The sequence below is a fragment of the Orcinus orca genome, chromosome 8 (genome assembly GCF_937001465.1).
Source record: "Orcinus orca chromosome 8, mOrcOrc1.1, whole genome shotgun sequence".
NCBI lineage: Eukaryota > Metazoa > Chordata > Mammalia > Artiodactyla > Delphinidae > Orcinus > Orcinus orca.
In genome coordinates, this window is record NC_064566.1 from 82776654 (window position 1) to 82789312 (window position 12659).

General features: G+C 33.2%; 1 protein-coding gene across 10 annotated transcripts in view; it reads left to right on the top strand.

Moving 5' to 3' along the window:
• The window catches only part of GRIA4 (glutamate ionotropic receptor AMPA type subunit 4), a 517460-nt gene that overhangs the window by 476002 nt on the left and 28799 nt on the right, over positions 1–12659 (top strand). The window contains exon 15 of one of the 10 annotated variants that reach the window (XM_049714080.1): positions 6638–6676. The exons of the other annotated variants lie outside the window; for them this stretch is intronic. Within the exon in view, the coding sequence (XP_049570037.1) occupies positions 6638–6659 (22 nt within the window). The 3' untranslated portion in view covers positions 6660–6676. The remainder of the gene's footprint in view (positions 1–6637; positions 6677–12659) is intronic. 10 annotated transcript variants of the gene reach the window in all.

The window sequence follows — 12659 nt, forward strand, 5'->3', positions numbered from 1 at the left end:
AAGTAGAGTTCTCTGTAGGCCAAATTATGTTTCTTCAACTTGGGAGTATTTTTTTAGGGCAGATGTATTAAATTTAATATTCAAATTCATGTGTGAAAAATATATTATCTTGAAGGAACCACTTTCCTACATAAAATTTCTGAGATATATTTAGTCATAAGTTCAGGTATACTTGGAAAGTTTAGAAAGAAGGAATTTGCTGGATGCTGTGTGTGACACTAAAGTTGTAGTCTGTTTTTGGTATTAGTAACAAGTCAATTGTTAGCACTTAACGTAGACACTAGTAAAACTTAAAAGTACAGAAATTTAAAGTGAGTACTTAATATTACTTAGCAGCACTTGGCCTCAAGTAAATATACTTTTAACTTATTTTCTGGAAACGAGTTGCAGCAGATTAGTACACAAGTATGGGTTTATTTTTAACTATTATGGAAAGGGAGAGATATGTTTTCATTTATGAATATCCCTCATTTTATTAGGTGCCATATTAAAAGATGCTACAGATAACTTAGTTTTTGAACTTAGTTTTTGTGATCCCATTATGTTTTGGAACATAGTCTGTTGGCCTAGGGATTAGAAAACACACTCATACAAAAATCATTTGCACCTCTCAGCATAAACGCACACAAACACATGCAAATCCCCCTGGTTGTGATATGCTTAAACACTTACTCAGTTTGCTATTAGAGATGTGGGTACCAAGTATTTTACATTCACAAACTGAGATGTCACATGGTAAAGGTATCAATGCTAAATGTGTCCCAGGGGAAAATAATCCCCTTTAGAATTCATGCATCCCATCTTTCTCTTGCTAGATACTGAGTACAGTAGGAAACATAACACTTTCTATTGCCATTTGAAATTTTAGATTTTTCATTTAGCTCTTTCCTGCAGTCAAAAGATGATTAAATTTACAGCTCCCCATGAAAAGGAAAAAAATCCTGCATTTTTCTGCATTTCTTTAAGATCACCAAGTATTATACATTTTCCATTCTCCCTGCTTGTAAAAAGAAAAACATGCCAATATGATTTGCCTTCATTCATTTGCCAATTTATTCAACAGATGGTTGCTGGGTTCCACCTGAGAATTTACCAGAGAGTTTTCAAGTTGTTCATTCTGGGGATGTTTTGTGGCTGCCGTAGGTAACACCATCTGAAAGTTTAAATTCAGTGTTTACCTGTATATGCCTCCTCTCCATTACACTTAGAAGCTATATTTTAGTAACTTGCCTGAGAAACGTGGATAATTTGTGGCTGTTTTAGTTTATACCACTTCAAAGAGGATTAAATTTAATAAGATAAAACTGCTACAAAAGAAGTTTAACAGTTTAAGCCTTCACAACCTGATTTGACAAGAGATCTAAGTTTAGATCTCAATTTTGACAGTTCTGTGAAAAGCCAGAATTCCAAGCTGTTGTTCTTTAGTGCCACACAATTGTCTTATAAACAAATATATTAAGTGTAAAGAATCCCCCAAAAGAATATCTATATCCTATAAAATTCAAGTTAATTCAGTTGCAACACACAACTAATGTGAGTGTAGAACCTATAGCCAACCAAGTCAAGCAGCCTTGAGCTACCCATGCCACGTGTATTTAGGAAACATATAGTTGTATCTAAGGATAAAGTTCATAATCTGATATGTAATAAACGTGCTGTAGATGAACTTATCCCTATATTAGTAGTGTATTTAAGTGTTTCCTCTTGATATATGTCTAATAGTTTGACAGGTTCCATATTATGTCACTCATCTTTACACATCATCTCACTACAAGGATTGGTTTCCAGAAGCAATTGCAGTGCTAGCGCTCAGGTTATAAAGGGGACACAAAGGAACAACAAAGCAAGTGAAAAGGGGTCTGTTTGGCCAAGACAATATCAGCCAAGATGGGGCTGGTTTATTATTCATATTTAAGAGAAGGAAGATAGAATAGTTTGGCAGTCATTTGGAATGAACTGGGAAATAGTAAAGACCCTAGTTTAGAATTATATTCTGCTTTAATTTAAGTAGGGATAAGAAACTGTAGGTCATTTATTTAAATATTTATTTCTCCCCAAAAATCAGTCCTATAATTCTTGTTTTCAGAATGAAATAACATACATTTGAAATAGCTTTGCCACAAACATAGTCATACACACCTGGCAACACCTGAATGGAAAAGTCACCATTCGAGTTTTTAAAATACCTAGCCTGGCCACAAGCCTTCTCAGAAATGGGCATTATATTGATTATGAGAACATTTTAAAAATAATAATCATAAAAACAGAAGTTAGAAATACTGTGAATATATTGTTTATCCTCCTTAATACCAGGAATAGCTTTTTCATGATTAAAAGTAGTTTATTTTAAATGGACAGATTCCAAACTTTCTGAAAACCTAAAATTCATTGTTAGGACTCATTCACAGAATGAAATACACTTTCAGAAACTTTGTAAAGCCATTTCAATATGTTTCTTTACTGTCACACAACTCAACAATGAAAGAATCATTAAAGGCATAAAAATTTTCTTAGCATTAATTCTGCCTTTCAAAGTATACAATACCAAAATATGGAAGAAATCTATCACTGTAAATACTATTGACCAAACAAAGTCATGACATCATATTGAAATAATCTAGATTTTATTTATCTTAACTTTTTCTCTAGGGTACTCAATGAAGAAATTAATACACAAATATTTTTTATAGAAATGTTAAAAATTCAATCTGTTTTCTCTAAGTGTTAACTATTTGGGAGTTTGCCAAAATAAAAATCAAATTGGAGTCAATCAAACAAATGTGACACAAGCAACTCACTTTCAAAGACAACATAAGAGTATATGGACCCTCTCCATTGTTGCTTCACTACACAAAAGATTATATAAAAACTGTCAAGAACTACCTGCAAGGCCTCTGCTATTATAGAAGCCTAGTTGTTTCATATTTGGAGCTGACAGATTTGCAACTTCTGAACATCCTTTTAGATATAGTAACAGGCCAGAATCCTGTTAGTAACTAAGAGAAGACATCATCAGACACCCGGTCCCTAGTTTCCCCTCTTTTCAGGAATTTGCAACTAGGATCACAAAAAAAGTATTATCAATAAGTACAGCTGCTCTAAGTTGCTAACATCTTTAGCATGAAAAGTAAATTTAAAAGATAAAAAGAATGTGAAATAAAAAACTTAAAATTAAACCAAGTATCCAGAACCCTAAATCAATGCCCTAACTTTTGGCTTATATTTGAGGCTAGGCTAATCAGAGGTAAATAGAAGTAAATGGGATCCAAGAAAAACTGACCTGATTGTCTTCCAGAGTAAAAATGAAGGTCATAGACTAAAAAAAAGAATTATTTACTATGAAATGATATAGCAATGATAATATCATATAATGCAAAGAATCAGTTAATCTATTATTTAATTAATGTGCTTTTTAATTTGTTCACTTTTAAGACATAATGTTTAAATTTAGCTTAACATAGAGCTCTAAAAATTGCTGAGCAATGTATTTCTAAAGTGAAACAATAATAGTAGCAGTACAGCATTATAGCTTTCAAACCACTTCCACATATATATATTTTTTACTTGCTCCTTTTAACCCTTTTATGATGTCATTTTGTTACAGAGGAAGACATTATAAATGAGACGTTACGTGACTTGCCCACAGTCTCACACAGCTGAGATTGGAACGGAGATCTTCTGACTCTCTCCAGTGCTCTTATAGGAAAAGAACAAAAAAAGAAAAAAAACTTATTAATATAAATATAGTTTACTTTGAAAACTTACTGAACAGGTTCTATGATTATTCCATGCTGCAGTTTCAGCAACACTGATAATTTCAAGGCATATTGCAAATAGCCATATAAGAGCTCAAGAAACTATAAAGTCTAATTAATATTAAAAACTAAATAAACTCTTGATAAGTTAAGGAAATTACACAGAGGTAGATTTTGGGTCAACACAAAGAAAGATTTTACAACAATTAAAACTGGTCCAAAAAATGGGGGGAAATTGGCTATGATTCTCGACATCAGAGTTGTTCAAACAGAAATAGAAGGGATTCTCACATCTCTTAGAGAGTACTGTGACAGTGACATCAAAATTCCCTTCTCACTTTGAGAGTCTGAGATTCTGAGTCATGCCCTGAACTGTCTTTAGCAAAACAACCAAAGAATTCTCTTATACCTCTTTGAAGTTGTGGACACCTAATAACACTGGGGGAAAATTCATCCCCAGAACATCAATAGAAACTCATCAGGTTTTGGAATTAAGTAAGTCACTAATTAAGTAAATAGCTGCTTTTATCATAGTCTGTCTACATTGTGAAATGGAAAAGTATTTAAGGAAAGAACTTCTCTGAGAGAACCACAGAGCTAGAGATAGACACAATTCTTTTATATTTATATATAGAGAGATTTAAAATTATATACTGACATCAAATTTTTGGCAACGTACAAATCTGACAAAATTCTTTGGATTATATTAAAGTGGGAATAAAACAGCTAAGGTGATACACATACATGTAGAAGGACTTACTTTGTTTTTTTAAGAATAAAACATATATATCCATATCTAGATATGATAAAAATTGATCTATGAAATGTGGTATCCCGTGGTGGTTCAATATGTAATACTTGAGAGGGTTGATTTTTAAGAGCACCATAATAGCTCCAACAACTTTAGTACTACTTAATTTCTTTTTTATTTTTCCCTTCATTATAAATAGCAATCAGTTTATGCCCTGAAGCATGAAGACTGTATAGCCACTGTAATTGCAACCAAGCCTGGCAGTGTACCTACAGTTGTTCTTATTCATAGATTCTCAGATCATTTCAGAATATAAAGATAATTCCATCAAAAACTCTATCAGATAAGTGGGTTCCATGGATGAAGTAGGTGTTTCATAAAATATAATTTACTCTTTTTTTCTATTTATAGCACAGCTTTATGATTTTTGAATATATCTGTTTCAGAAAAAAAGGAAAGTCTCTATTTCTGTATATATTCTTTAGAATTTATAGAGTATAGTGGATAAAGGCTGGTTTGTCAAAATAGCCATTCTTAGAATATTCATTAAATATATGAAGTTAAAGTTTCCAAGGAAGAACATGAGAAAAAACATGTATATTTGTAGTTGGAGGAGTTTTACTGTGCCATATTTATATCATGTAACGTTAAAGTGATTAAAGTTCATAGGATGAATCCAACATTAAATAAATGGTAACAGTAATAGATGTATAATATAGAATCTGCCATACAGTGTTTTTTCCCTGCACATTTTCATAATAGCCATTTGAGTAATGACTACAGCATCCTTCATTTTGACGTCTCTGGGATATACTGTGACAACCTGACGTTCCAAAAGTACATCCATTTTCTCACTTGATGTCATTTTACTTGATAAAGAATTTTAATAAGTTACCCAAAGTTAAATAACAATAGCACATGATCTTGTATGGGTTCAGGCTCATTCTTGGTCTCCACTTTCCTCCATGTCTCACAGAATTCAATCAATTGTCTGGTATTTGATTTTTTTTTTTTTTATGGGAGCTGGTCACTATCTCTGAAATTACGCCAAGGGGTATATAGGAATTGATGCTAAGGTCAGTTAATTAGACATTGGTCTCTAAAGAGATAAAGTCATTCAAGTAAGAAAAGACCATATCATGTATAACAAACTTACTTTGCTGTACTGCAGAAACTAACACAACATTGTAAATCAACTATATTCCATATCAGAGACCATATAAATAAAAAGGAAATAAAATTTAATAACTACTGTACTACATACCAAGCACATGTATATGAATATATTTTCCCCCACAACCCCTTGACATTGGTTCTACTATCTTCATGTGGACAGATGATGTTGCTGAAATTCAAGTCAAAGAGCTGAGAAATGACAGAACTGGAATAGGAGCCCATTATTATATAATTCCAAAATCCATGCTTGTTTCACTATGCCGCCTTGTTTCTCTCCAAAGACACTGAGAGTACTAGTTAGAGACACATTGAGGAAAAAAAAAAAAATCCCCTCTTTATCTAACCTATGATTCCCTGTTTTGAAAAAACTAAAGCACATAGTTTCTGATCATATCCATGTCTCAGACTTTTTCCAAATGTTTCCATCTAATGAGCTATTAGGGTTTTTTTTCACTTTCACAATAATTCTTGTTCATACTAGATTTAGTACTGCTTCAAACATGGTGTTGCTTGTAGCACTATCATTTTACCCTCAAAAGACATGAAGAACATCAGGGAAATGCATTGAAACATCACAGCATGCCTCTCTCTACTTGGGGAACTTTAGGTACTCCCCATGGTACACCCTTCATGATTCACTCCAGCTGATGAAAATTACCCAATCAATGCCCTTCCATAAATTACTCTGCTCTAAGTCAGTCTTCAGCTTATTGAAGCTCTAATAAAATAGACTGACTAAAGAGCAGACAGTTTTGTCTCCCTTACACAGCTAATGTTCATTCCCCTTTGGCTTAATCTTTAAATGTATTTTAAGTTCAATTCAATGAATGCCCCAGTATATCAGATAGTTGGTAGTGTCTTGTGAGACCTGAGGAAGGGATCAACCAGAACTGAACTTGACTTTAATACAAGACCATGTTCTATTATTGTTTAACTTTGGGTATTTCTCCCCTAGGAGGAGGACAGAGGAGAACTAACCAGCTCCAGGACCAAGGTAAGAGGGGAGTTTTCTTTCAAAAGAATGGGTTCCATTTATTTGAAGGAAACCCCTCCCCCACCTATTTTTAATCCCTTTTTCTTTATACATTTATATTTTTTAACCCAACAGGATTAGGAAAGCAGCTTGCCACCTATGCATAATAGTTATTTGAATATCCACTTACAAATGAAATAGGAAAAAAATAAAAACCTTCACACAAGTCTTATCAGTTATATGTAAAGGTTTTCCATCATCATTAAATATCAGTGCCAGTTTTCCATTAAGGATTAGATTTTTACATAGGCCTTAGGAAATTGTCATCAGTTGTTAATTTCACTACATGTAAAATATGGATAGTAACTGACAATCAAACCATAATGGATAATGAGGTTACAAAAATATTAAAAGTAAAATCCAAAGTGTTTCTATAGAAAATATATCATTAAGAAAAAATTTTATTAAAATAAGGAGCTGATATAATTTAAATGATACATAATTTGAAATATGGTCAGTTAGACTTTTGGTGTGAAGTAGTATAGGATTAATGAAATTTTTAAGATACCCTATGAAAACTGTGGTTAGAAAAATAAGATGAAAGGGAGGTAATATTGTCTTGAGCAGTACTTCTCCATGCTTATAGAAGCACTTCCCAGGCCTTTTACATTTTCTTTAATGGTTTCCAGTGTTACCTCTCACGTTTTACGTTGTTGTCAATGAACATCATCAGTATTCCCTGCCTTTGGTACTCTATTTCAAATTGGTCCTTCCATAGGGGAGAAATCCAAAGTGGAAACAAGTGAGAGAATTTACAAAGCATCCAGAATTTGAGATATTTGAAGAAATCATATGGATTATGGAGGGATCAGCTTCCAGATTCTATCCAGCAATAGCTTTTTGTTATTGTTGCTCTCCAAGGAGGCTACATCTTAATGTGACTCAAACGGATTTTAGGAAAGCTTTAGGATCATGTAACTGAGACAGTTGGGGATCAAGAAGAAGGAAATTTTAGGAAGGAGAAGAAATGTGCCAAAAGAATGAGAATTCAGGCAATGAGTTGTCAGTAAATAATCATCATCTTACAGAAACACAGTTTTTGCTTTGTTACAAATGTGTTTAGAATCTTGGCGTTATCTTAAAATTGGATTGTTGGGGTTTTTAATGAAAGAAATTCATTTCAGCAGGATATATTTTTGTTAGAGATTGCTATCTTCTGAGTAAGAGCCATAGTAGTCATGTGATTAGGAACATACATGAGAGCACACATACGAACTAGAAATTTGATTTTAATGCCAACGTATACTATTTATGTAGATAATGATATTGCAATGGTCACCAAATCCAGAAACCTAATAGAAACTAACTTCGAGTTTCTCAATGACTGACTCCTTTAGTGAAAGGTGTAGGCTATATTGGAGGCACATTATTCATTCCTAAGCAAAGAAAAAAAAAGTCATAATATTTTTAGTGGGCTATTTATATGTTAAAATTGGACACCCACACAGATATTAGTTATGTCAGGCAGATCTGTTGTGTACTTTGAATTCTTATGAAATATATCATGGTAATCTAATTCCAAGAAAGAATTGTTTGGTGGTTCTGCAGTGACTTCAAGTTCTTTTGGATAACCTGAAATTGAGATAAAACATCATTTTTTCTTGTTTAGTCGCTCAGTAAAGTGAAAAGTATTGATCTCATATTAACTGCATTCCATTTATTAAATATATTAAAAATAATTAATGAAAGTGCCCAAACTGGTAGTTTAAAAAGTATCCAACCTGATGAGGAGCTAATAGCTAAAAGACTGTGTGATATGTTCTAGTATTAACCCCAATAGGAACAACTGTAGGCGAGACTTAATAATTTAAACTTTTTGTCGTTTCTTCCTATTTAAATTTTAATAAAAATAAATGAGAGAATATGTTTCTGTTTGAAATATGATTATGAGCCCTGTTGCTGTCAAAGATAAGAGCTTTATGTTTCACTTAGAATGGCATAAGCTTAAAATATTTATAGACAAATATTTAGAATTCTTAGTCTTCAGCTATTGTCAGAGAATAACAGAAAAGTCACATGCTCTCCTAGTTTGTATGGCAAGTTCAGATAGCTTCCTTTCAAGATCCCATTAGCTTATAATCTCTATTTCTCTAAGACCTATTTTTATCAATCAATTTCCTTTTTCTGTTTGTGCCATTCTCCCACCTAACCAAAATCCAACCCAAAAGTTAAGGTAGATGAAACAAGATCAATTAAAAGACATTTTAAGTTATGTATTTTGAGTTATATTTAAAGACTATTCTATTACTAATGAACCTGCAACCTTAAATGAAAGAGAAAAATTAAAACTTTAATATTTTCTCTCAAGAACTTGATAGGAAATTTAAAGTATTTGTATATAAAGGTTAAGTAGATGTATTTAGTGAATTAAATACATTATTTATATATACAATAAAATAAATCTTAAGTTAAAACAAATACAGTTGACATTTAAAATCTGTTTATGATAAATGAAATTTTTAATTTCTAAAATGTGCTGAATTATATTGTTCTAAGCAGTAAAAAAATTTCTAAAGGTAATATGTTTTATTTGCTACACTAAAATAGATTAAAACTGATCTATAAAATTGCCAGTATCTGTGATTTTTGTCTTTGGGTTTAGTTGGAAGTATCAGATTTCCCTTGATATTCACAAACAAACTTGTATATGATTTTATCTTTTAGTATTCTTTGGCTACACAAACTGAGCTGGTGATCTCTTTAACTATCTATAATATGGAATACCTTCTTAGATTATTTTGTTTATACAATGGACAAAATTGCTTGCCATTATTCATTAAGACGGCTAGTGTCAGTAATTTTTTATGTCCTCCTTGCCAATATTTAAAAGACAGTTTTGAAGCCTTTTGCTTTATTTTGTTTTATTTTATTTTTTTGTGTGTTTTAAAACACTCTTCATACCAGGTCTTCCCAAAATTCATTAGGTTCCATGGTTGATTCTCTTTTGTTGTCTAACACACTATACTCTCATTTTAGTAGGTTGCTTGAAAAGTAGCACCTTAAGTTAACTCACTGAGATATCAATTCTGCATTTAGTTATTGAATGCCTACTATATTTCTTGCCCTGCATTAGGACTGAGAATGGTATAAAGTACCATAAGACACAGCTGCTGTCCTCCAAAAAGGAGAAAAAATGGTACAGCTAACATTGTAAAGGAATGTATGACTCAGAGCAAATGTGAGTGCTCCTGAAAATAAATAGATAATTTAAAGAAGCAAGAGATAATTAGAATCTAGAATATTTGGGAAAGACCTGATAAAATAGGTTCGGATGTAATAGTTGATAAATATTAATTGAATGAATAAGTCAATGAGTGATTACTGGAAAATGATAAGAATTTAGAAAAGCTAAGAGAAAAAAAAAAAGGAATTCCTGGTAAACTTTCTATCGTGAGACTGGAATTGATTCTGCATAAAACATATTTGGGACTATAAGGAAACAAGACTGGCTGGAGGCAGAGAAGTTCTGTTTGGGAAACTAGGGGTGTTAAGAGGCTGGGCTACTGTGTTAGACAGACCCAGGTTTTATTTCCATCTTTGCCATTTACTAGCCATGTGGATTCAATGAGTATTCAGTGAGAATACAGAGAACTTGACACAGAGTCTAGCTCAACAAAATATAATGAAATTATATTTTAAAGATATATGTAAACTGAATTGTTGGGAAGCCTTGAATACCAGAAAAACTAGAATAGAATAGTATCTTGGAGGCAATCGGGAATCACTGAAGGTTTTTGACAAAGCACTACAAACAAGCAGAGAAACAAGGTTATTCTGACTCTGAGGATCTGAGAATGGATCAAGAGTCAGTGGATCTTGTCTCAGGTGATAAAGACTTTGATAAGGCGATGCCAGTGTAATAGAAATGAAAATACAAATTTAAGAGACACTTTTCAGAAAAACAGTTCTTAATGGATAATTGGCTATAGGAAAGGAGGGGAAATGAGAATTCAAAGATGAGATTGAGTTTCTGTGACCTTCTAATTCACTATACTGAAGCTTTATTATGATACTGTTCTTGGAGATCCAAGATTAGGTATCCTAAACGATTATCACTTAAATCATTAAGAACCTTGTATGTATCAAAATAAACCTATCTTATTTTAACCATGAGAGAAAATAAATGTTACCATCTAATGAAATCAAGTCATCATTTAGGCTTTTAGTACTGTTTTTTAAAGGAAGTCATCTACTATACTTCCTTCTTGGATATTTGGGAAGGATCAATTCAGTTGACAAGATCACTTACCTTTGAAGATTTATCTCAGCTCAAGGAGTATTTAGCCAGAGAGAACAGGAGGTACCACCTTCCTAGTGCAGGGAATATGAGTCAAAGCTTAATCAAGGGGTAACCCCTACCAACCCTGAAAAACTTTTCAGGAAAAAGAAAAGTTTCCTTAGATAACCATAGGAGGAATGAGCAAATAGTTTAACTACACAAGAAAGGAAGACAGGAACAAAGATATCCTAGTACTGTAGAAAAGAGCACTGGACTAGAAGGCAGAAGACCTGTGTCCCAGCTGGGCTTTGTTGAGCAAGTCACCTAACTTTCATTAGACCTCAGTGACCACATCTGTAAAATGAGAACGTTGGAGACAACCTCTAAACCACATTTTGACTCAAATATTGTAGGATTCTAGTTCTTTAAAGCAATCGATGGACATTTTTAAGACTCAGCAAAGGATGGAAAAAGGAAACATGGTCATGGTTCATGGAATGGTTTAGAATTCTGGAAATTGTATAAAAAGAATAAGGAGAATGGTCTAGGAGATGAAAGAATCTAAAGTCAGGGATGGGGCAGAGTGCACACAGCAAATGACAGTCCAGACAAAGCATCTTTGTGAAAGGCCTAGTATTTTTTAAATTTTATTTTAGAATGATGATAATCACAACTTAAATAGTGAATGATATCTAGAGATAACTTGAAGCACTTCACAATCTTGGTAGTTGTGACTTCACCTTGAAATAAAGCCCTTTTGTACAATTTGATAACAGATAATGATAATGGGGTGGCTTAGGGCAGGGACTTTATCCCATATAATCTCAAATAGCACACTCAAAGGCCACCACAAATAAAATAAAATTTAAATTATTTAATATGATTAATTTATATTTTCTAAATACTATGTAAGGGTAAATAATACCTTTTGACAGTTTTTTTTTAATTTTTATTGATTTAACAGACAGTCCTTTAAAAAAACCCATATATGATGTGCTTGCAGAATGATCACAAATTGAGTTAATACCTTGGAAATTCTTTCTCGCCAAATCACAGTCTTAAAACCTCTTCTCTTGGGTTTCCCTGGTGATGCAGTGGTTGAGAGTCCGCCTGCTGATGCAGGGGACGCGGGTTCGTGCCCCAGTCCGGGCAGATCCCACATGCCACGGAGTGGCTGGGCCCACGAGCCATGGCTGCTGAGCCTGTGCATCCAGAGCCTGTGCTCCGCAACGGGAGAGGCCACAACAGTGAGAGGCCCACGTACCGCAAAAAAAAAACAAAACTAAAAACCTCTTCTCTATTAAAATTCTGGAGCCACCATGGGTCATAGAAATATTTTTACTTCTCTTACCTTTAATAGGCATACATGAAAATCGTCATTAATTAATTTAAAAATAGATTTATTAGAATTGTCAGAGAGGGTTAGATACCCTTCCTCTACCCTGGCTGGTCTAAGAATTAAATTGATATGAGACAAATTAACAGGAGAAAAATCAAACAAAAGATTAATAACATGTATACATGGGAGAGACCCAGGAAAACTGACTAACTTGCCAAAATGGCCCAAGCCCTCACCTTAAAAACAATCTTCAGCTAAAGACAAAAGAGGATGTTGGAGGTAGTCGTTTGGGACCTCAAAGGGGGAGGAAGACAATTCACATAGAGATGGAAAAGCAAATATTTAGCAAACAAATGCTTGGGTCATGTGGAGACAGTGGTACACTG